The following is a 26,012-nucleotide window of genomic DNA, read 5'->3' on the forward strand; positions in this document are numbered from 1 at the left end:
ACATTTAATGCTGTGAACATTTAGGTGTTCTGTTATCTCATGACTGAGCATGCTTTTCAATCTTATGTAGTGTAGTCATTTGTATATTTTTATAGAGTACTGACTGATCAGTGTGGATGTTGTTGCTCTGTCTTGCTTTGTAGCCAGGTAAAGCAGAAATGGCATATCAGCTTTAGCCTGACATTCTAGGGAAACAAAATGATTTTGCAAGTTCATTTTCAGACGCATCCAAGCTGTGGTCCACAACAGCAGACAGGATGTCCTGGCACAGTTGTCTGAACCAGGAAACGATATATATGACTTAGTGAAAAACAAATTAAGATGCTGTAATAATGGTTTTGAATGCGTAACATGTCTGCTAGAGGAAGACAACAGTTTTAGGTCATGCTATTTTATGATGCAGAAAAACTGGAAATTGCACCTTGGTGTATCTACCTTGAACTTTAAGTATTCACAACAAATGAAAATTAATTTAATTTTTAGAATTTTGTAAGCATCCCTTGTTGCACAGCAACTAAAAACAGGTTTCTACAAATGTATTAGTCCATATCTTAAAAGAAAAAAATAATGGGACCCCAGGTCCAGCTGCTAAGAGATGTGGACACCACCTCAAATGTTAGATTTTTTTTGTTTTTCTTGTTTTTTCCCCCCTAGTATTCAAGAAATGCTACTGATTGCCAGAAAGTATTTGTACCTATAGCAGGTTTCTAGACCTTGGCATTTAGACCATACTTAACTTCATGGCTACGTGATCATTCCTTTATATAGAATAAAATCTTATGCATTGAATCCTATTTGTAATTTTATTGGTGAACAAGTTTTGTAATATAGTGTCATGTGTTTTTAGTATTATCCTTGTTATGGCTAACTTATAAAAAAGACCAGCACACAATGTTGAATGTTTCTGTGGCTTTGGACTTAATCTTTAAAGTTGTTCTTTGGTTCAGAAACACTTTATTTAGTTTTTGTTTCCCTTTCAAATAGGTTGTCAAGTAGATTGGCTTTTGGCAATAAAGTAAATGTTGTTATTTATGGCTATTGGACATCTTAAAACTTGTCTACATATGGGGCTGTTCCTGAATTAAATCCATTTGCACACAAACCCTTAGGCAAGCTTATATAAAAAGCCATAGTTCCCACATGCCTTTAGTTCCTTCCAGCTGACAAAGCAGCAGTTCAAAACTCCTGTTTTTTCCTCCTTCCCTGGTCTACTTTCTTGTTTTGTTTCCCCCAGCTATGAGCTATTTTGATATTTTTTGAATATTAGAGTTGTTAGCTTTTAGTAATTTCTCCTAAAATAAGTTTTATAAAGTTTAAGTAACTTTGATTCCATAGGCCCTACTTAAACCTTCTTAAATTACTTAGCTGAGGAGCATTTTCCCTAAGCTCCATCTGACTGTAGTTTTTTACTTTAAGCCTTTGACAAATGAGTCTTGATTCCCTTTTGCTGTTGGAAGAGGGTCCCAGGTTGGGCTTGGCACTGGTTCGGTATTCTTCTTTGGGACTTCATTTCCAGGACAAGTTCATCTGGTCTCAAGGTGTTTGAAAGTTTCAGAAAACCAAGACTAGCTTCACACTGCACTGAAAACGGTTGCTTTTGTTCAGAGAGAGATGAGGGAAGAGAAGGAAATGCTATAATCTTTGAATCCCTCCTCTTAATGCATGTAGGAACAATGAATCCTGCATAGTATTGACACACAAGGTTTAGTGCCATGGCTGGACATTGAGGGAAAGCATTTCCTATTCTAGGACAGGCGTTATAAAGAGGGGAGGGCTCTATACCTATAGATCAAATCTGTGTAGTGTCTAATGGTCAAACTTTTGTGAGAATTCTGGGATTTGCAGTGGTGCACAAATACAGTCCAGTTGGATCTCTACTGAAAATCACTTCAAGAGCTCTAATTGCCAGTGAGTAGCTTCTCTTTCACTAATTTCTCTGTCCCAAGATTATATTGAGAGCCTGCCTGATATTCTAGAGCAGTGCCCCAAGAAGTTTCAATACCCCAATTGAATTAAGGCAGGGGTGGGAAAATATGGCCCGTGGGCTGGATCTTGCCTGATAGGCAATTGTATCTGGCCCGTGGGACCCCTAAAAAATTTAGAAAATTAATATTTATCTGCCCCCAGCTGCCTGTCAAAGATGGGACCCAGGGGAAGCCATGGCATTCTCCTGACCGGAGCTTCTGGTCTGGGACCATGGGGCTGTTTGTGCCTCTCTGCCCCAGTGGGGAATTCAGGTAAGAAGGAGGTGGGGAGCGGGAAAAATGTTGGAAAAATGGCGGCGGGGATGGGGGGAGTGGATGGGAGTGGGTGTGTGGGAGCATGGTGCCTACACCAATGTCCCAGGGCAAGCACTGATTGGGGCCTAGAGTGGAATGGTAGAAGCATAGAGTGCTTGCTGGCTAGGGGTGTGTGGAGCCAGGCTGCACTGTACCAGCAGGGAGAGAGGGCAGCTAGCCTGGCTCGATAGAGTCCCAGCCAGCTGGGACCCTGTGCTCCTGCCACCCACTCTGGGCCCCACCAGTGCTGGCCTCAGGGCACCAGTGCGGGTCCTGTGCTCCCGCCTGGCTGCCGTTTGCTGCTGTGTGCCTGCTTACTCCCAGCCCTGCCTGCTCCAGCCCCGTGGCACAGGTGGGGACAACCAGAAGCAGCCCTGACCCTGTGTGCCCTTCACTCACCCATCCAGGCTGAGTAGTGGTGGTGGGTAGGGAACAAGCTGATGCTCAGCACGGGGTAAAAGCGGCCCCTTCCCCTCCTGCTGCTGGCACTTCGTGGCAGCTGCCCAGAGCCTACACAGGGCTGTCCTACCTCTGCTGTGTCCCCAGCACCCATGGGGCAGTGGTGGCAACAGAGAGTGGGCAGAGGCAGCCTTGCGTGGGCTCCAAGAGGCTGCTGCAGGGAGCACCAGTGGCTGTGGGGACAAGTCGCTTTTCTTCCACCCCTGCAGCAGTTCGTGCCCTGCTGGTATTGCCGCTGCCGCTCAGCCCATTGGGTGAGCCCAGAGCTGCCACAGGGTCCAGACTGGCAGCACCAGTGATGAACAAACTGCAGCTGAATGTGGGAGAAAAGCACCCCCCTCCACCCTGCTGCTGGGCAGGCTTCCAGAACCCACTCCATGCACACACATCCCCACAAACCCCCACACCCACCCCATATCCCCTGACACCCATGCACACCGCACACAATTTACAGGTAAGACTGCATTTTGAGCTTGTATGCAACCACTTCTACATATACAGCACAAAAGCACAATAAGATCAAAAATATATATTTTAAATTAAATTAAAATACATTATTATGGGTGTTTGATTTTTAGTATATAATTTGTTTTTTCCCCCCTAAGATGGCAAACCATTTTCCCCAAAGGAGTACTTCTAGGGGCAAGGGAAGGGATTTCTAGTGGCAAAAGTCAGAGTTTAAGGGGTGGGACTTCTAGCCCCAAGGTGGCAACCAGGGCGGAACACATTTCAAGGGTCAGGGCTACCCATGCAGCCCTCAACAGCTTGCCAAAACTCAGTAAGTGTCCCTCCGCCCGAAATAATTGCTCGCCCCTTAATTAAGGTGTTCAATGATTCGGACAATCCAGAACTACTGCTCTGAAGGAGAAAGCAAGACTGCCTTTCATAAAATTGATGTGCTGTTGTCTCTATAGTGAAACTATTAAGAGAAATTGAAATTATTTTATCCAAACATATGCTCTCCCACCCTCCTTTCCCCGTACTCCCCCTCACCCCCCCCACAAAAAAAAAGGAAAAGAAAAAACCTTATACAACCTCCACATTAAGCGTTTTGGACGGATGATTCCCAGAGGTAATCCTTCTCATAAAGAGAAGGCTCAGATCATTGCGTGAGAGAGATCTTGCTGCATCTTTTGTTTTTGATATCTCTAGTATAGAGTGCTGCTGTGGCAATTAAAGAGCTGCTATCCAGGATGGGGGTAAAAAGAACCCACTGCACTTGTCCAAATACTTGGAAATTATTTTGTAGGACATAAACTGTCATGACACCAGGACGTCTAGAGCAGTGGACTCCAAAGTGGGGTGCATGTACCCCAGGGGGTGTATAAGACGATTCGTTGGGGTGCGGGAAGAAAATATTAGAACTTCTATTTATATTTATATTTATATACATATATTGGGGGGGGGGTGCTCAAAAATTTTTTACTGATGGGGTGCACGAATATAAATCTACGTATATTTCATAGACATTAGGGCTGGAAGGGACCTCAGAAGATTGAGTCCAGCTCCCCGCCCGAAGGGCAGGAAGTCAGCTGGGGTCATAGGATCCCCGCAAGATAAGCATCCAATTTGCTCTTGAAGGTGTTCAGTGTAGGTGCTTGAACCACCTCCTATGGCAGGCTGTTCCAGACCTTGGGGGCTTGGACAGTAAAAAAAAATTCTTCCTTATGTCCAGCCTGAAAAGGTCTTGTAGTAGTTTATGACCGTTTGACCTCGTCATCCCTTGGGGCGCTCTGGTGAACAGACGTTCCCCCAGATCCTGGTGGTCACCCCTGATAAACTTATAGGTGGCTATCAGATCACCCCTGAGCCTGCGCTTTTCCAGGCTAAAGAGCCCCATGGCTCTCAGCCTGTCGTCATAAGGTCTGTTTTCCTGAACCTCTGATCATGCGCATGGCTCTTCTCTGGACTCTCTCAAGCTTCTCCACATCCTTTTTGAATTGTGGAGCCCAAAACTGGACGCAGTACTCCAGCTGCGGCCTCACCAAGGCCGAGTACAAGGGGAGAATGACATCCCGGGATTTGCTCGAGAAGCATCTATGTATGAAAACCAGCGTTTTGGTCTCTTTAGTAGCCGCAGCATCGCATTACAGGCTCATGTTCATCTTGTGGTCAATGATGAGCCCCAAGTCTCTTTCTTCCGTAGTGCTACCCAGCATAGCACTGCGGAGCCTATAAGGATGCTGCAGGTTTTTCTTCCCAAGGTGGAGAACTTTGCATTTTTCAGTGTTAAACACCATCAGGTTCTCATCCGCCCATTTTCTGAGCCTGTCCAGGTCAGCCTGGATCACCCGCCTGTCTTCGGGTGTAGATGCTTTGCCCCAAAGTTTGGTGTCATCGGCGAACTTGGCGAGTCCGCTCCTGACTCTGGTGTCCACATCATTAATGAAGATGTTGAACAATATGGGTCCAAGGACAGAGCCTCGGGGGACCCCACTGGTCACAGGACACCATGATAAGTGACTTCCATCAATTACTACCCTCTGGGTCTGACCATGGAGTCAGTTTTCCTGCCAGTGGATCATGGTGGACCCAAGGCCACAACTGGCCAATTTCGCCAAGAGGTGATCATGGGATATGAGATTGAAGGCTTTTTTTTGAAGTCAAGATATATGACATCAATCTCTTCTCCCTTGTAGGTGATAGGTCACCTGGTCATAGAAGGAAATGAGATTGGTTAAGCAAGACCTACCTGCAAGAAACCCGTGCTGGCTATCCCTTAAGATGTTGGCGTCAGCCAGTTCATTAAGGATGGCCTCTTTAATAAACTTTTCTAAGATCTTCCCCGGGACAGAAGTCAGGCTGATGGGCCTATAGTTAGCTGGATCCACCTTCCTCCCTTTCTTGAAGATAGGCACCACATTGGCCTTCTTCCAGTTCTCGGGCACTACACCAGAGTGCCAGGAGTTTTCAAAGATCCGTGCCAGCTCCTTGAGTATCCTGGGGTGTAGATTGTCAGGGCCGGCTGACGTGAAGGTATCCAGCTTCTCAAGGTGTTCTTTCACGAGGTCAGCATTAATGGAGGGCAGGGGATCTCCCCCACCCGGACCTCCCTGTCCTGTTGCGGGCATGGGCATCCCATGGAACTGATGAAACACTGACGCAAAGTACCCATTTAATAGGTTGGCTTTTTCCTGGGTGTCAGTTGTCAGTTGTCCCATCTGGTTCAGCAGGGGTGCAGTATTGCCTTTGCTTTTCCTCCGGCTCCCCACATATCTGAAAAAGGACTTTTTATTGGCCTTGATGCTCAAAGCTAGTTGGAGTTCAGTTGTAGCCTTGGCTTTCCTGGTTGGCTCCCTGTGGGACCTGACTAGTGCAGAATAATCCTCCTTGGAGGTGAATTGCATTCTCCATCCTTTGTAGGCCTTTCTTTTTAGCCTCAGGAGGTTTGCTAGGAGGTCCCTGGAGAGCCAGGGGGGCTGCTGTGCCCTCTTGCTGCATTTCCTCTGAGATGGAATAGAATTAGCTTGTGCACTGAGGATCACTCCCTTGAGGAGCAACTACTCTTCTTGAACTCCCCTCTCCCTGGGGTCGTGGTCCCTTAGGGGCTCACTGACAAGCCTCCTGAGGTTGTCAAAGTTGGCTTTCCTGAAGTCAAGGACTTCCGTGTTGCTGACTGACTTTCCAGCTTTATGGCGGATGGTGAAGGTGATGAGCTCATGGTCGCTGTCTCCCAGCTTCCCATCGATCACTAGGTTGCTGATTACGTCATCCCCAGTAGCCAGTACCAGGTCGAGCAGCACTTTGCCTCTTGTTGTCCCATAGACTTCTTGAGTCTGGTAGAGGTTATCCATGCATAAGAGGAAGCTTTGCAACCACTCAGATTTTGCTGAGTGATCCTCCCACGAGATGTCAGGTAATTGAAGTCACCCATGACAACCATGGTCCTGGAGCATGCGGCCTCAGCCAGTTCCCGGGCAAACTTCTGGTCAAGCTCGGAACTTTGTGTGGGAGGTCTGTAGTAGACTCCCACCGTTGTGTCCCCTGTGTGTTCCCCACGGATTTTAACCCAGAGGGTCTCCAGTCATCTATCCTGTTCGCCAAGATCAGCTTGCAGGGATGCATAGCTTTCCTTAACATAGAGAGCTACACCCCCGCCTCTTTTACACGATCTCTGTACAGGGTATGGCCATCAATACCCATGGTCCAGTCATGGGTGGAGTCCCACCAGGTCTCCGTTATCCCAATGACATCATAATTATTTGCATTGAGCAGGAGGGCGAGCTCCTCCTGCTTGTTCCCCAAGCTCCTGGCATATGTGTACAGGCAGGCAAGTGTCCCCTTGGGGGCTCTTGCCTTGCCCACAGATTGTACCAGGGCTGGGGTGGGGGTGGGCTCCCTTAAGTGCCTTGGCCTGCTCAGTGGGCCAGCAGTGGCGGTAGTCCCCCTGGTCCCCAACGGGCTTAGTTTAAAGCCTGGTGGAGCAGGTCAGCCAGTCTGGCTGAGAAGAGCCTCCTCCCCAGGGGAGAGAGGTGGAGGCTATCTCTTCCCAGCAGCTCGCTGCCTCTCTCGCCAAAGAGTGGGCGGGGTCATGGAAGCCAAAGCCTTCCCGATGAACCAGCGCCGCAATCTTTGGTTGACTACATGGATCCTCCTCTCCCTCCTCAGCCCATAGATGGAGACTGGGAGGATCGACGAGAGCACCACCTGTACCCCCAGACCCTTTAGCCCTGCTCCCAGATCCCTGTAGCACCTCATGACCTGCCTGGGAGCGCTCCGAGCTGTGTCATTGGTGCCCACATGAATAAGGAGCATGGGATAGTGGTCTGTGGGCTGGAGGAGCTTTGGGATCTTTTCCACAATGTCCCAGATTCAGGCCCCCGGGAAGCAGCAGACTTTGCAGGCTAAGGGGTTGGGGTGGCAGGTTGTCACCTCAGTCCTTCTCAGCGTGGAGTCTCCCACAACAAACACCTTATGTTTTGTCTTGGGGAGAGTGAAGGCGGTAGCTGCAGTTAAGCCCATGTTGCCCGTGGAAGCTGGCAACTCAACAGGCTCTGAGCGGGGGCATAGTGGGGTTTCACCTGTGTGTCTTTCACCACTCCAGAGTCTAACTGGACTGCGTGCTCAAAATTTTTTTACTGGTAGGGGTGCGTGATCAAAAAAGTTTGGAGACCACTGCTCTAGAGCACTGATTTTCAATAGGGGTGATGCTAGAGCAGGGTGGGCAAAATCTAGCTCATGGGCCAGATTGGGCCCATGGTGAGCTCCTGCCCACACAGCTTCTGGTTGGTCTCCAGGGAGACCCCAGGAGTGTGGGGGCATGATTGTGTGAGGCTGCAGAATTGGGGGCTCTGCCCTAGTGCAGCCTGGCTCAGACCTGTGCTCCCAGGGTCTCTATGGACAGTGGCCAGGAGTTGCACGAGCAGGGCTCATGGCCAGGTGGGGAGCTGCTTTGAGGCCAGGATCTTAAGGTGGGCACAGGACAGGACCAGGGTAGATCTGTGATCTGCTCCATACACATCCCTGCCCATAGACCCACGCTCATCACAGGGGCATGTGGGCAGCAGATTGCGGCTCTGCTCTGGCCCCGTCCTGTGCTGTTACTGCTGCAAGAACCCGACCCTAGCCCTGGAGCAGCTCCCCGCCTGGCCACGTGCCCTGCTTTTTCTAGGGGATTTACCTAGAAAAGAAGAAATGAGACCCTTCAGATTGAGGGAATCACAGGAAAGAGACTGAAAAAAGGAAGTCTTATAGTAAAAATACATACTTGGAAATGCCAGGATCATGGGCCTGTGGCAGCATGGGACCAGGCCAGGCTGCGGCAGAGCCCCGGTTCTGCAGCTCTGTCCTGTTGTAGCCCCATGCTGTCATGCCCCCAGTTTCTTGGGCTCTCCAGGAAGACAGGCTGGGAGCCATGCAGGCAGGGGCTGCTATGAAATGGAGTCCAGCTGCCGCCCGGATTGACCATTTTCCCAACCCTGCGCTGCCTTCTGAGGGTGTTGCAGTGTGCAGCCCCTATGTCAGGAGTTAAGGAATTACTCCTCCTCTCTCCTGCCAGGTACCTCAGTATCTTACAGACGAGCAGTGTGCTGTGCTGCATGTATACATGGACCCATGGCCATAGGGCTGCAGAGCTGCACTTTGTAGCCTGGCTCATCTTCCATCCCTTCCCTTGCCTTCTCCCATGCTTCTAGGGCCAGTATGATGGGCTACAGGTGCACACGGCTTCTATTGTCAACATTCAGGTCCCTGGAGGAGGAACGCTTGCCCACTCATATAGCACTAGGGCCTGGAAGGGAGCAGCTGGTGGAAAAAGCAGGGCACAGTGGGGTGAGGACCTGTTCTGGCCCATGCTTACCTGGCATGTACTGAATTCTAGATCAGTGGTTCTCAGCCAGAGTGCCCCTGCATTCCAAAAAAAAATTATAAGGAGTTGTCTTGAAGTGAAAAAGTTAGAGAACCACTGCGTTAGAGGAATAGATCTAGCTGGAACTACATAATTTCTTCTTCCAAGAAATATCCTGGCATAACTTCAGACCCAACTGATCTTAGATCTGTGTCTAAAAATATTTGGACAAGTTCTTACAATGTTGGAAAACAATTGAATATGGGGTGCTTTAGAGCAGGGATGTCAAACCTATCTGGCCTGGGCCAGATGAGCAGAGCGGATTCGTGAGCTGGGCTCATGAACTGTGTCCCCGTTGTCCCCACTATCATGGTGGTGCTCTGCTGCCTGCTGTCCATAATGCTGTATTCGCACTCTGATTGGCTGATATATACATACATATACACACTGCATTTTCTATTTTAAACACTTCACCCATTATAGTGGGAATCTCATAAATTCCAAAATGGCCAGCTACAGGGTGTAAGTTGTAGCCGTGTTGGTCTAAGGACATAGGCAGACAAGGTTCTTTGGGTGAATCTGATATGTTTTATTAGACCAACTTAAATAGTTGGAAAACAATTATTAAGCAGGCTTTCAGGTTCAAAAACCCTTTGTCAGGCTAAGGAAGTTTCAGCAGTTAGTGTGTGCTCTTCCTGGATGGAATGAAAAGTAAAGAAGCGAGAGGCTGGTTTAGTTGGCATTTTGGAGAAGAGATAAATATCACAATTTATTTGTCAATAGGTTGTAGTTCAATTCAGTATAGGGGCTACCTAATGCAGTAGTCTCTCAGAGTAAAAGTTGAGAAACTCAGCAGTAGGCCTCTATGTGCGTACAAGTATTAAGTGGAAATCTGAGATCTATTGTAGAAGGCTAGGGACAGTCATTCAAAAAGCTTGAGGCTGAACTGATTCAATCTTTGAAGTTTATTCTAACCTGGCTAGGCTGAACCGGTTTGTAACTGGACAGACATTCTCTCTGGACTAAGGAAATGCAGCCATATGCCTGCAGTGACTCAGGTTAGAAGCCAAGGGGTGCTAGAACAGCCCTCCCCTCCCTTCCCAGAACTGAGCTGAGTGGGGGTGTGACAGAACCTCTGATTAGGGAAGTCTGCCTATACCATCCCAGGCTTTTCTTTGCTGGCTGCTCAAGGGGTAGGAGCTTGACCTTCTTCCAAGAATGCTTCATGGAAAGCCTCGCATTCTCCCTGTCACTGTAGGCCAAAGGGAAAACCAACACATTTCTCAGCACTACCTCCTATGTTGGCTCCTCCTTCCATCAGAAGACCTTCCGATTTTATCTGAGACAAGTCACCTTCTCATGTTAGCCAGTAATGTCATCATAAATAGATATTTTGACTAGGGACAGACATTACACATAAACCAGTTTAAGTGATCAGAAATTGGTTTAAACCTGTAGCAGAACAGATGTTCAGTGCACATTAACCAGCTTGAAAATGGCTGAAACCAGTTTGAGATAAACCTGGTTAAATGTAGTATCAGACTTAGCTGATTTGGATCAAACCAATTTATATCTTGTCTGTGCCAGACCTCTTGCTGGTTTAAGATAAACCAGACACCCCCAGCATCCCAGCATGCTCTCTGGGCTGGGCGGGGCTCTCTGCTCCACAGCAGGGCTGGCCCCTCCCCTCCCCTCCGCTTCCTGGATGCAGTGGAGTCCATAATTTAAGGTCAAGGAATGTTTTCACTCCTTCAGATACCAGCAGAAGTGGTCAGACATGCCACTTTTAGTTAGTTATTCAGATTGACTTCACCACCAACAAAATGAAGGCAATGTCAGACAAAGAAAGTGTATGGAAGCAAGGCTGACAGTTGGTTTCTCAATTGTATAGCAGTCGGACTGAAGATGAGACTGGCTTAACAGTCTTTTGGAAGGAAGATTCTATTTAATTTCACTGTTTTCCATGTTATCACCTTGTATCTGAAAAATAAACCCTTAACACTACAGTTCTATAGTAGGAAAATATTTATGCAGCAGGGAACAATTTTAAAGCTTTCAGATAATAAGCAGAATACTCTTCCATGACTAACTTTGTGAATTGGAGTTGTGGCATTTGGGGGCTGGGGAGGGGTTTTGAAGGATCCATTTGTCATCTAAGGTTTTGCATTAGGCTGACATGTTCTTTCAAACAGAGATAGTTGTTTGACTTCCTAAGGAGCTGGTTAGTGCGAATTCTGGTCAGCCAAGGGATGCCGTTTAAAATCAACATAGGATGGTGCTTTTTCCTTTTGCTCATTTGCCAACAGCTTTGGAAGTTACTTAATTGGGAAAAAGGGGACTGGCCTAAGAACTTTCCTGTATTTTAAAACTGGGCATTTCTTCATATTTTGAGGGTCAGAAGACTGTGGAGTTGCAAGAACCTGAAGTCCATTGATCTCTGCTCTAGGTGCCCCTTCTAAAGACACTGAAGCAGAGCATAGGTTTTTTGTGCCCAGGCATCACTGAATGGTTGCATATTGTTGGAATTAGCAGCTGCTGCAAAGCTGTGGGTGTTACGAGATGGAAACCATTGACTTTGCAGCATTGGTTATCTAAACAGCTCTTTTGTATGCTGGCACCAGTGGAATTCTCATCCTCAAATTTTCCACATGACTTGTTATCAAGTATGACAGCCTGTCATGTGCGATCAACATCACATTAGTCCCGTGAGAATGGGTGGCCTTCTGAATTAGCTGCTTCCTTTCAACCAGGGCAGGGTGAGGCTTATGTTAAAGCAGGGCTATGTATGTGTATAAACTTGTTGGGCTTGATAGTGAAGCAATAATTCAGCCATTTCAAGAGGAAATGCATGAATTGATAATGCATTAGTGTGTGTCTCTTTGTTACCTAAAATGGGAGATGGTACCTTTCTGGAATTTTTGGGTCAGGGTGGGAGAGAGCGAGTACATCTGAGGCAAGAAGGGAGTCTCAGGAGCCAAGTAAGATTGCATCAGTCAAGAAAGAACAACTCTACTAGCCCACGATTTAGAGTCTTGGATGTAAGGTTAAAGGAAAGGGCATATTGTGTAGCTCCCAAAATTTACAAGAATTGTTTGAGGAAGATGGGAGGAAGAATGAAGTAACAATGCTGTCTAGACTGCAAATGTTGATGATGGGGGGGAAAATCAGGGGAAAGGGTTAATGATAGCAAGATATCCAGGAGCAGCAGTATACAGGAGGGGATTGGTGGGGAGTAGAGATGGAGTTCTGAAAATTGTCAGCATTGAGAGGATGGCAGGAAAGAGTATTCAGAAATAAAATCATTATGGAAGGGACAAAGGTGAAACCATGAGGAAGAGAGAAAAAGGCGAAGTCCATAAAAGAATACTGAAGGAATAGTCAGAGATAAGAGAGCTAGGAAAACATAGTTGCAGATGCTACCAAAGCAGAAGAAACGAGGACAAATGACTTCAATAATAGGTTTGTTCAAAAAGAGATGAGCTACTGAGAGTAGCTTTGCAATCGGAACAGTTTTTGGATTGAGTGGATGTGAACCATGTTTTACAGAATGCAAAGAAAGTGGAGAATACAGTAGGACACCATTGACTTGGTAATTGAAGGGCAGGGGGCAGGAATAGAATTGTAAAATGGAATAGGGTTTTTGTTTGTTTTTTGGTTTTTTTTAACATCACAGGAAACCATAACTTGTATGAAAGTCAATAAGAAAGAAGTCAGAGAAGCGTTGAGAGTGGACTTATGAAAGTGATGTTTACATTTTTGGTCCTGTGGGTTGGGTGAATGGCATGGGCCTGGTCCTGGCACCCAGATCGGGCCCCGCACAGCTGGATCTGGCTCCGTACTGCCTTGGCCCTGTGCTTCTGATCTTAAGTACAGGACCATGCTCTCTGGCCTTCAGAGCTTCCTATAGATCCAGAAATCTGGCAGCAGGAGAGTGGCAATAAAGGCTGTCCCATGCCACCTGCCATATTTTCAGACCCTTAAGGAACTCTTTGGGCTGAATGACATGGTTCCATGGCCTGGACCTGGCCTGTAGGCTGGGTGTTCAGAACTGCTGGGTTGAGGGAAGGAAAAAGAGGTGAATAGATGTCAAAACTCTGAGGTTGAACACTCCTCCCAGACACCTATTTTTTATAGCTAATACCTTCCCCAGAGAGCAACTGTTGAGTAGGATTTTTGGATCTGTCCCACTTGAGACATTGACTTATTGTGAAAGGTATCCATAAAATCCAGCAGGCAGTTTCTGAATAACTTTAATATTTAAAGATTTTTCACCTATTCAAAGATGGATTCTTTCCTGGACTACGATCATTCAAATAGCTGGGATTCTGCATTATCCTGAATGAGAAAAATGCCTTTGGCATATCTAAAATAATTTGCTTTAGTTGCATTGCTAGAATACTTAGAATATGACTGGAAGGTTTGCATTAGATGATTTGTTGTTACATGTTGACTCTGTGAACAAGAGAAGAAATAAGGTAAGAAATAGTTAAAGATTTTGGGATTCTTCAATATCTGGAAAATGACACATCTGACCTGGTTGGCTAGCTTACTTGAAATTTGCGTAGCATTTTGCAAAGCTTTTAGTCTTGTATTTCACATACTTTTGATGCATTACTGCTTTTACATAAGGCAGGTGGATATGAATAGACCAACATTGTGACTTCTTACGTGGTCTGCCTTGATTTTAGTGTGTCTTGATATTTCATAGACATTAAGACTGGAAGGGACCTTGCAAGATCATCAGTCCAGCTCCCTGCCCAAGGGGCAGGAAGTCAGTTGGGGTCAGGTGATCCCAGCAAGATAAGCATCCAGGTGTTTCTTAAAGGTATCCAGAGTAGGTGCTTGCACCACTTCTGGGGGGAGTCTGTTCCAGACTCTGGACACATGAATGGTAAATATTGATTGATTGGACTCATTGTCATTAGAAACCTATTACTTGTTTGTTTCTTCTGATTTATGATTATGCTCTTTAAAAACAGCTTTGCAGCTCATTTTTGGATTTAAGGTAGTTTTCATTATTTTGTTCATGGCCTTTCTTGTACTTGACTTGTTTTAGATATCATTATTTAAACATACATTCTATCTTGTGCACATCAGAGTGCTTTATTTTTCTGAGTGCATAATAAAACTTGTAAACATTTGATTTCACATTGTTGTGAGAAATTTAACTTCTATTTTTTCCAGTAAGAATGCTTTCTATTTTAATATCCATTAAATGCCTCCATTAATGTATCTGTCCTACAAACAGCATGCTTGACTAACCTTTCTGGCTTGTTTCAGGGACCCAACCGACAGTAGCATTACAAGCTTTGGAGAAAGAGATGCTAGAGAAGATTAAGACAGAAACTGAGGAGAAGCTAAAACACCTTGATGAAGAAATTTTGGAAGGTACATTGGGATTTGGACTTTTTCCCTAGGTCATTGCAATTCATAGTTTCTAGGGTCGGAAGGGACCTGAGCAGATCTAGTCCGAACCCCTGCCATGGCAGGAAAGAATACTGGGGTCAAATGACCCCAGCAAGATGTTCATCTAGCTTCCTCTTAAACACCCCCAGGGTAGGAGCCTGCACCACTTCTCTTGGAAGCTGGTTCCAGACCCTAGCCACCCTGACTGTGAAGTAGCGCCTCCTGATATCTAACCTAGACCTACCCTCTGCCAGCTTGTGACCGTTATTCCTGGTCACTCCTGGTAGTGCTCGGGGGAACAGTGACTCCCCCAATGCCTGCTGATCCCCCCTGACTAGTTTATAACAGGCCACAAGATCCCCCCTCAGCCTTCTCTTTTGGAGGCTGAACAGGTTCAGGTCCTGTAGCCTCTCCTTATAGGGCCTGCCCTGTTGTCCCCTGATCATACGAGTGGCCCTCCTCTGGACCCTCTCCATGCTGTCCACATCCCTCTTGAAGTGTGGCACCCAGAACTGGATGCAATACTCCAGCTGCGGCCTGACCAGTGCCGCATAGAGGGGGAGGATCACCTCTTTGGACCTGCTCGAGATGCATCTGTGGATGCATGCCAAGGTGTGGTTGGCCTTCCTAACTGCCTCCCCACACTGCCGGCCCATGTTCATCCTGGAGTTAATGATGACCCCCAGATCCCTTTCTGCCTCTGTGCTGACAAGAGGGGAGTTCCCCAACCTGTAGGTATGGTGCCGGTTGTTCCTCCCGAGGTGCATCACCTTGCACTTGTCTGTGTTGAAACCCATCCTATTCTTGTCCGCCCACCCTTGTAACCTGTCTGGGTCTGATTGTAGCCTGTTGCATCCTTCCAGTGTGCCCACGTCCCCCCACATCTTAGTGTCTTCAGCAAATTTGAACAGGGTGCTTTTTACCCCCTCATCCAAATCGCTGATGAAGATGTTGAACAGTGCGGGCCCGAGGACCGAGCCCTGCGGAACCCCACTGCCCACGTCCTTCCAGGTTGAGAAGGACGCATCCACTACCACCCTCTGGGTGCGGCCCACCAGCCAGTTGGCGACCCATTTGACTGTGTGGGTGCCTACACCACAGCCCCCCAGTTTCTTAATGAGAACGGGGTGAGAGACAGTGTCAAAAGCCTTCTGGAAGTCCAGGAAGACTATATCCACTGCTACCCCTGCATCTAATGTTCTGGTGATCTGATCGTAAAAGGCCACCGGGTTGGTCTGACAGGACCTGCCACTGATGAACCCATGTTGGTTGCCCCTAAGCATGCAGTCCCCTGCTGACCCCTCCTGGATGTGTGCCAGCATAATTTTCTCAAACAGCTTGCTTAGGATCGAGGTAAGACTAACCGGCCTATAGTTTCCCGGGTCCTCCTTCCTGCCTTTTTTGGAGACGGGGACCACGTTGGCCCTCTTCCAGTCCTCCGGTACCTCACCAGAGCACCACGAGTGCTTGTAAAGTTGTGCCAGGGGACTTGCAATGACCTCGACCAGTTCCTTTAGAACTCTAGGGTGGAGATCATCTGGGCCGGCTGACTTGAATATGTCCAACCCCTCCAGAAGCTCCCTAACTAAATCCTTGCTAACCCGTGGCGCAGGTGTGCCTCCCTCGGGGCCTGAGGGGGGCCCAGCAGGGAGGTGGCTGTTCTGGTCTCTACTTAGGAAGACGGAGGCAAAGAAATCGTTAAACATGTTAGCTTTGCCATCTGGTGTGACGACCAAATTTCCCATGGCGTCCTGCAAGGGCCCCACATTACCTGGGACCTTCTTTTTACCCCCTACGTATTTAAAAAAGGACTTCTTATTGTCCTTAATCTGGGAAGCTAGCCCCAGTTCCATCCCTGCCTTGGCCTTCCTAACTACCCCCCTACATCCCTGAGCAACTACAGAATAGTCCTCCCTGGTGATGACCCCTTCTTTCCATTGGGTATAAGCCTCCTTTTTAGCAAGGAGACATTCCCGGATGCTTTTGGTGAGCCATGGAGGCTCACCAAATTGAGGCTGACTGCATAGCATGATGGCATTCAAATTGAGGCTGACTGCATAGCATGATGGCATTCAAATGATAATGAAAGTCTTTTTTTGAAGCTTTTTAAATACTTCTTTGTCTTAATGCTCATAAATTTCCCATTTTCATTTCCTTGATTTTCTTTTCCTGTTTGTTCTCCCAAAAGTAGTTGGAAAGCTATAGAAACCTTCTTTCATCGTTTTGAATTATTAAAAAGTAAATAATAATAGTTATACATGGGCAAATTAAGCCAAATAACTACACTTTACCATTTGGAACTGGTTAAGGTGTGGCACAATGTTCACTATGTGTCAGCAACTCAAGTTGATGTGGCAGTCACTAGTAGGCTATTATGAGTTCTTATCAGTTAAATCCGCATTTCAGCTGCTCTGATTTATCACGGGAGCTAAATCATCTCTCAGCAACTGAAGGATTCAGGGCAGAGCAGTGGTTTTGCCTCTCCTCAGGTGCACCCTTAACTCATTTTATTGGTGGTTGGCCTTTAAGGCTGAATTTGTAGATATGCACGTTTTTTATTATGTAACTGGAAGCACCTGGTGAAGTCAGTAGGAATTATTGTTTTCCTTTTCATTATCAGGAAGTTAAGTAGAAAAAATTACAAAGTTACAATTTAAAATGCATCAAGGAAAATAGCTAAGTTTTGTGTAACCCCCGTTTGTCCAGTTTGTGCATGAAGGACCTGGTTTGCTTCTGGCCAAATCAGTATGTACTACCAAAATCTAATCTTGGGAGGGATCATGTCGTCTCTTGGGCTGTACACTATTTTCTGATCATCATTGATTATTTTATTAAAATTCTAATGACTATGCAGTGTATTATGAGGAAGAGTGCTTCACCGGCAGGAGTGACTCGATGATTCAATAAAATCAGGAGATGAAAAAGACCTATAAAACAATTGTTTTAACAATTGGTTTTTGGTACTGCTGCAGCTCTGTCCATGTATGGCCAGATTGCACACTATGTGAGTTATGTTATTTTTTATTTTATTGTCTGTCACAGAGTTGAAATTGTATATGCCAAAAATATATGCAGTTTACTTTTACTCACCTGTGGTGGATCTTTCTGTTAAGAAAGACATTAGAATGGAGTTATAACTCAGACTTCTACAGCTGAATTTGGCTCCACTGCAGTCTTCCTGAAAATGGTATACAAGCGCACTCTTCCCCTGAAGTGGCATCTCACTGCCTAAAGTAAACTTCGTGTAACTAGTGAGTTAAAGCTAAATAAAGTTAGCCTCAGAATTTTTTGTTTTACTTTATCCTTAGCCTTCTCCAGCACAGGGTTTGACTGCCACACTTCCCCTGTATTCAGTCCTGCTAATCCAGAGAGCTCAATTGAGGATTGTCTAGCTCATCTTGGAGAGAAAGTGTCCCAGGAATTGAAGGAACCTCTACACAAAGCACTGCAGAGTCTGCTTAGCAAGTAAGTTACCATCTGTTTCCTCAGATGGCAGGCACACCCTCTTCAAATGCTGTGTGTTGCTAGAATGCCAACAATTTGACTGAACTGCCTTCTGGTATTTATTTCTTTTCTGATCTTCCTTTACTTGCCCTCTTTATAAGAATACTACTTTGCTGTATTTAACATTACATTGGGGAGTATTTTTCAGACTATTAACCTTTTAACTTATGAGCACTGAGCCTACTTGATTGAGTTGACATGCTTGAAACTGCAGGTTATACTGGTAGCTGACAGTCACCAGATTTGCTGGATGCTGGAGTGTAGCCAGATTTGTTTTCCCTACCCTACAGTTAAAAGTAATGTTAGGGCTCTGGATGTGGTATTACAGTACTAAGGGGCTAATGTTGTTGATATCTCTGTATTTTAGGTACCCCAGATGTTGTTAAACTTGTCTTGGGTTGCACATCTGCCAATGGAGTTACTTCCACATTTTCATAGTGGGAACCTACCTCTCAGCCTGTCACACTCCTGGCCTTTAAAATGAGGGACAAGTAGGAAATAATAGAGAAGTTACATTCAGGTAGCACAGAAACGTGTTTAAATGTAAGTCAGTTTCTTTTTCTTAAAAAAATATGTATAATTAGTGGGGGGTGGGTTCTCAAGGAGCTGGCATAAGACAGGAATAGAGTTTTGACATGCTGATTCACTGTGTCTTTTCAAGTGAATGTGGGCACCTGTGCTACCCATAGTGGCAAGGACTGTGGCCTTTCATTGTAGTGATGATTGGCTGTATCTATGTGAGATGCTGACTGTGCAGGCGTTCAACACTTGTATAAACAAGTACAAGTTCATACCACTTGTAGAAACAAGTACTAAATGACTGCACGGTAGCCGGAGTTACTGAGTAGTAGCATTGCCAAATGGCTTTTAGGTGGTGCTGATTGTACAGTAGCTCACTACTATTGCACAGTAGCATAGTAGTATGCTTCCTACCATGCCATGTTGGCCATTGTCTATTGGACTAAATCCTTGGCATACTTGTCTTGATTAAAGTGGTTGATAGTCCCAGTAACTCTACAGTGCCTGTCATTTTTCCGGTATGAATTATCAGCCTGGGTTTCGAGTGACTTGGATAATTTTTTTCTGCCTATATAACATTGCATTTGTTGTCCAGAATTTGTCCATAGAAAGCATGAGCAGAAGCAGCCAGTTGTCAAGGCTGTATATAAAATACAACTGTGAAGGCTACTGTAGAAAACTTAGCTTGGTTGTGCCTGACTTGTGTGTCTAACTTGTGGATTGATAGCCTCATGTCTCTGACAGTTTTAGTTGTACTCTCCCCAGATCTCCTCTCCTATTCCTGTTCCTGCAGAGTTCAAACACCTTGATATTGAGATCCTATAGTTCAATTGTATAGCTTAAACTTCAGTTCTCATAGACATCTTGTTCCTAGAGGGCATATCTGTGCCTTAATAAAGGCAGTAACTTCGAGCTTTAGTGAGTTAATGAAATGTGTAAGTAGTTCCTTGAGCAGTGTTTTGCAGTGAACCAAGTGGCACAGCTATTTTAAACATGAAATTGGTGTCAGTGGAGGGAGAGTGGGAGTTGCATTTTCTTGGGCATGAAAACGGTGTCTGAATTTATTTGTTTCTTGGTCTATCCAATATAAGTATATAGTCATCCATCCAAGTTTCCCCTTGGAAGCTCCTAATTGCAGTATCTGCTCTTATGTCCAGTTTGCATTGCTCATAGAAATGAAATTCTGCTTTGTGCATGATGGTTAACAGAGCTACCTCTATGCTGTTACACTAGGTTAGGTGGATAATTATAATTTCTTTCTCTCATTATCTTCTTTTGAGCAAGAATAATGAATACTAGCTACTTGGTTGGTTCCACTTTAGCACCATGCATCAAGAAGAAATTGAGAACTATACTTATAAGCTTTCCACAGGTTAACAGTGACTTTGGATTACCTCTCTCAGAGAATCATAGACAAGTAGGGCTGGAATGGACCTCTAGAGGTCATCTAGTTCAATTCTCTGCCTGAGGCAGGATAATCCCTATCCAAACAAGCCTGTACAAATCCATAATCTAACACATTATTAAAACTACCATCAACAAAAACATGACGTAACCTAATTTGACATAGGTAAATGAGGTGGACCGTGGCAGCCAACATCCTTCCTCTGTGAAAGATTGTTAATTTATGCTCAAGAGATCCCAGGAAGAAGGTCACATCCCCTGCTACACAGGAAGGCAAAAATCTGCACGGTCTATACCAGTCTGACCATGAGATAAAATTCCTTCATGATCCCAAATATGGCGGTAGATCCAATCTTGGAAAAGACCTCCTAACCAGGAACTTCCTGATTTAAATCCCAGCAGAAGCAATGGCACACCCTAGTCAAAATCCTCCACCTTGGCTGCAGCCAACACCCAAAGGTAACTCTGCACACATACGGAAGTCTTGTGGATCTTTCATTTGTGTGGTAAAAGCAATCTGCTCAGACAGTCTTTGTTGCAGGTGTTTACAAATTGTCAAAACCAGTTGACCCATCTACATGCTCCTTTAAAAATACACTGTGACATGTATTTTTCATGGGATGCCCTTATAGAGACAGGGAAGTTGGTTTGTTTGTTTGTTTTTCCTTGCTTTTGATTTCCTTTTTTTTCTTGATAAGAGGTAATGAAATGTTTTGCCAGGGAATCATTTTCTTTTTGTAAGATGATAGGCTTTTCCCCTCTAATTCCCTGGAAGTTTACTTTGTTGTACCTAGAGAATTATTGGATTATAACACTGCAGTTGACTTTTGACTTTGTTGACGGTTAAGAGATGCTTTCATTTTAAGCTTTATTTTGACATGCTTATTGTAACTATTTAAAAAGTTACCCTTTGATCTTAATTATCTTATGCTCTTACTTAGTGATAACAATGCCCTACACCTTTCTTGGGAAGGCTGGTCAAATTCTTATCCAAGAATGAGAGACAATAGTTTCAGAAATACTTTTTTTAAGGATAAGTGTGCTCTGGGAGCATGCATTGATTTTAAAAAAGGAAGATAAAGGTTTGTAGTTGTGTAGGAGGTAGTTCCTTTTGACACATTTTAAATTGCTTGGTGTTGAAGTAACACAGGGGTGGGCAATTATTTTGGCTGGGGGACCACTTAGGGAGTTTTGACAAGTTGTTGCTGGCTGGTTCAGCACCCCTCTGGCCTGGGGCAGAGTTGTGATCCACTCCCTGCATGGCCCTGCCTGTCCTGCTCCCAAACATTGCTCCCTGCCCACCTGTGGCCCCATCCCATCTGTCCAGCCAGGCACACCCTGCCCATGGTAGGTCCCAGGTTAGTCTCCACAGAGGTCCCACGTGCTTGCCTGCTCCATCTGTCACCCCTGGTGGTGGATGCAGGGTGGACAGGCTGGGGTACCCAGGCAGCAGGTCTGGGTCTGGTGTCAGCAGAGACACTGGCAGCAGAAGACAGAAGGAGCTACCACCCCTGGGGTTGTCTGCAATTTGAGTCCAGTTGCCATGCCACCCCAGCCCCACTGTGTACACAGGCATGGTGGGACCAGCCACGCATGCAGCAGCCCAGGCTGCCCCCCCACACCTGGGCCAGGAGGCAGGGGTGACTGGTGTCTCCTGAGTTGTGGGGGAGGGGCACGCAATTTGTGGGTGGGCCCGGGGTGGGCCAAAAGCCCCATATCCACTCCTGTACTTATGTACCGCAGCTTAGTGCCCCCCAACATGCCCCTTGGCCCGTGCGGCAAAAAACTGCCCGGTGCTGAGTTGGTGGCTAATCTCGGGGGGGCACATACCCCCCCCCCCCAGTCGCCTGTGCCAGGAGGGGCTGAGGGACCTGCCATGGTCTGGATAAAATCCCTTGGCAGACCAGATCTGGCCTGCAGGCCATATTTTGCCCACCCCTGAAGTAACACAAAACACACAAATCTTAAAAAGAATACATAGCAAGCTATGAAGATCTTGGCATGAGTTGTTAATTTGTTTTCTATATCCTAGAAAGACATGCAAGTAAGTGATTATCTACATCTTTGGGAATCTAGAGGAGCTTCTACCCGCAAGTGATTCCATTCAGTTTTACAGTGCTGATAAGTCATTATATGCTGCATTACAAATTTTAGAATATCTTCCAAACGGTTTGGACATTTCAGTTAAGGTACTAAGCTCAACAGCCCTTTCCTGCAATGATTTAAACCTATTTGTTTCTAGGGAAGAAACTTAGAACTTGTCACTTTTTCCAGAGCTAACGTACTAAACTCCACTAACAGTATTGTAAGTTTATAAGTACATCCTTTGGGGTCATAGCATACGGGATGTGTGCATGGCAGTTGAAGGGGCCTTTCAGTGTATAGCTATCAGAATTGAGAGATTTATCTTTGTCTGAGACCTTTCTTAATTAAGCATGTATTAACTGAGTTAGTATTTGGATGGATGATCAAATGAGAATACCTGATATTCTGGGAGAGCTTGTTTTTTCTCATGGCAAAGATTATTTTGATATAGAATATTACCCAGTAAATTCAGTTACTTGTAGTCACTTTTCTCAAATGCCTAGTAACATGCCTAGTGTACAGTGTATTGGGGAAAGACTGGTTTTATCCCTACCACTGTTATTTTGTCCACATATTAAAGTTGGATAAAATCAGAACTTCTATAGCCTGCAGTCATATGACCACAGAATATATTTGAATCCCTTTTCAACTTAAACAAGTTTGGAATTGGTAGGAAAAGGTGTACCACATCAGGCCTCTCTAAACAGCAGCTCCAGTCTGGTACATAATCTCCTAATAATTATCTTTCTGAAGTTGATAATACTCTTCCTAACCTACTGATTCATTTAAACTAGCTTAAAAAGGAGCCAAAAAAGTTAAGGCATTGTATTTAAAATAGCAAGTCATGCTATTAGTCCCACTGTGAGCCTTAACTGGTCTTCTACTTGTGCTCACTACAATAATGGTTTTAGTTACATGATCATATTTCATTGGGTAATATCGGATGCTATTTTGCAAATGAAATCAAATGAAAAGGTAAAACGTCTTTTGTTACCACATACAAAGCATAATATATCATTAGATCATACAGTGCTACCAGCTGGATGTAAACAAGAGGTTACTGTTTCTGCTACCCATGGCCAGAATCTTTTTCTCTGTTTAAACAAGATCCTGGCCTTTAACTTGCCCTTGGTATTGCTGTGGGAGCAGTTTCCCTGAAACATGTTGGTCAGTGCTTCACTGGTTTTACCTGTATGTCAAACAGAGTTTCCTCCAGTCACAAGAGGGAAGAATTGCACATGAGGAAAATTTGTTAGCATGTCCACTGGCTTTAGAGAGAGATGGAAATGCTCCTGTGTTCCCTGAAAGAGCTATGGTAGGTAGTGTGTCACTTTAGCAGAGGTTATGTTTTGTAACCACTTCCCAAACAAAAAAAAATCCTTTTTCCCATCCTAAAATGGAGAGACTACAAAAAGTACATCATCCTCATCCCAGTATTTAGAAAGAGAAGGATTTAGCAATTCTAAAACAAAAGGTCCTAGGGCATTTATGTTTATATGCAAAAGGTTGATAGTGTAATCAAAAGTACTTCATTTCCCATGACTAATGATTTAACCCTAATGCATCATTAACATTTTTCAAATAATCAATGCTTCTAAGTAATCTTTTACTTGCAAGTCTCTCTGGTTAAACCTCAAGGTGCAGCAGATTTTATTAAGATTTCCTTTTAGAGCTTCATAACCTTTAGAATCAGGAATTCCCTCCAAAAGATGTGATACAAAGGAAAATGGGCACTTTTATAGCAGGTGAGTGGGTTAGTAATTCAGTGGCCTGTTTCAGATGGTAGTCTGCATTGGGTTCTTCATTTAGTAAAAGCCCTGTGGCTCATCTAACTGAGTGAATGATATGATGGTATTGACTTAGTGGAATGTCTTCTTGACCCCATCTTGGTCATGATTTATATCCTCAAGCATGAGATTCGATAGGCCTTGGAATTGTCTTCGCTAGTATGATAGCTTATGCTTGCAGTGAGTGTGTGACCATTTAGGCACCTGAGAATAAGAACTCTTATAGGTTTTTTCCTCCTATTTTTCTCTGTATAACTTTTAGTGTTGTTTTAATTTTTACAGACCAGTGACTTACCAGGAATACCGAGAACGTACTCAGGAGGCAGCTGCTCATGCCAGTGGATGGAGCAAGGTACTAATCACATTGTCTTGACTTTAAGGTCTTAATAATTTGAAGCTAACTGGGAGGCCTTTCTCTAAAATAGTCTCATTGTAGGGTAAGCAAAAATTGTGGACTTCAGATATTTAGGAGTAAAATAGGGCCAGGACTAAACAAAATACACTTGGAAACTTTTGTCTGATAACTTGCCCTTTGAAATGGTAGGTCTTTAGTTGTTGTATAATTTTTAAAGTTTTTGTTAGACTTTATTTAATAGATCTGGTATTTGTTAAATTTACCACTTTATGCCACAGTATTGTCTAAGTACTATATTTACTTGAATTGAAGATGACCCTCCAATAATTAGATTCTGTCCATGGAAAATTTATACGTTTTCCAATCTTTTTCCACAGATAGAATCTAATTATTGGAGGATCATCTTAAATTCATCCCTGTCACAACTGCAGTGGAGAACGTGGTGGTAGGGGGCAGGCAGTGAGGGAGGCAGTAAGGGGATAGGCAATGTGAAGAGGAGTGAGGGATAGGCAGTGCACGGGAAGGCAGCTTGCCCCCTGTCGCTTGTCTCTTTCCCTGCCGCCTCTTTTCTGTCGCTGAAAAACAACGTAGTATTGGCTAGACCACTGGTTCAGCATTCATCTAGAAAGAATGCACTGCCTATTAAACCATCAAAACCACTTTCTACTGTATTAAATGATGGTGACATTGAGACATTTTGGAAGATTTTAATTTTTTTGCTTGACCTTGAATAATCTGAGGTTTTATGGGATTATTAAAATACAAAGACCAGGAAGCTAGAAATAAAATTTCCAGACATTTATGTTCTGAATTCCTAACTTCTACAACTTAAAATCTGAACAATAATATTGTACTTTCAATATAGTTTTCCATTAGCTGGTATGAATAACACTGTTTAAAAAAAGTCTTAATGAACTGTTTGGTACTTCTATACTTATAGACACCTACTTTTTGAGCTTTTATGGTACCTGAGATTTTATGTTGAAAACTGATGAATCTCAGATGTAGAAAAATAAATTCTTTTACTATAATGTTTGTAGGCATAACTTTCTACTGGAGATCTCATTTTTGTCTGAAAAGACCATAGATTTTCCTAGAAACTGAAAAATGTTAAAGGTTGCCTGCTCTAAGTCATCTTGCCATATATTCCCTGCAGGGCTTTATCTTGTGGAGTCGCATGAGTCTCTTAACCAGAAATAGGGTATTGTCAATAACCATCTTTTTCTTAATTTTAATAATCTGTCCCTCAAACACCGTAATCAGAAGAAAGTTAAATATTGCTTTCTTCTGTACATGTGAACTAAGAAATAGAAGAATGAGTGTTGTAACCCCAAAGTTTCACAAAATGTAACTGTCTCGAATGTAGGGTCTTTAGTTTTTTAAATTTGTAGTAGATCCTATTGTCTTAGATGGAAATTTCTCTTAGCCAACAGCTAACGGTTCAACAAGAAGTCTTGTGTCTGACACTAGGCATATTGTTTAAAATACAGTACTTCTAAGCATGTACAGCATTTCAAAGTATTAACCAATAGGGACAGAGAGTTTGGATTATAGCGCTATGGTTTAATGTAAAGTAGAATTATTACATCAAAGATGCTCCAGCAGTCTGTGCATCCTCAGGACTGGCTGATTGCCAGACTGGGAATCAGTAAACCAGTCCTTTTTTACTTTTGTGTAACACTTTCAGAGAGAGCATATTAAAGGGGATTCAATAAGAAGGCCTCTATGTAGACCTAGAGGCCTCTAGGTAGACTCTAGCTCTAGAATCTAGATTTATGTTCTCTGCTTTCCTAGACAGCTGCCTCTAGGAAAGGAGAGAACAAAGAATTTATTTACAAGTTTAATTAAAAAATACTTAGTCATAGCAGTATAAAAGAGTGAACCAGTCTTTCTGAAGTAATTACCAAGAAGTACTTTAACAATTAACT

At 44.5% G+C, this 26,012-nt stretch overlaps 1 protein-coding gene across 2 annotated transcripts in view; it reads left to right on the forward strand.

Moving 5' to 3' along the window:
* Window positions 1-26,012, forward strand: part of BCL2L13 (BCL2 like 13) — a 70,603-nt gene that overhangs the window by 16,342 nt on the left and 28,249 nt on the right. For both annotated transcript variants that reach the window (XM_090043465.1, XM_090043466.1), the window contains 3 exons: window positions 14,305-14,412; window positions 17,739-17,895; window positions 24,012-24,081. In XM_090043465.1, the coding sequence (XP_089899591.1) occupies window positions 14,305-14,412; window positions 17,739-17,895; window positions 24,012-24,081 (335 nt within the window). The remainder of the gene's footprint in view (window positions 1-14,304; window positions 14,413-17,738; window positions 17,896-24,011; window positions 24,082-26,012) is intronic.

The sequence above is a fragment of the Crocodylus siamensis genome, chromosome 4, assembly GCF_052110815.1.
Source record: "Crocodylus siamensis isolate JL-2025a chromosome 4, ASM5211081v1, whole genome shotgun sequence".
Classification (NCBI taxonomy): Eukaryota; Metazoa; Chordata; order Crocodylia; family Crocodylidae; genus Crocodylus; species Crocodylus siamensis.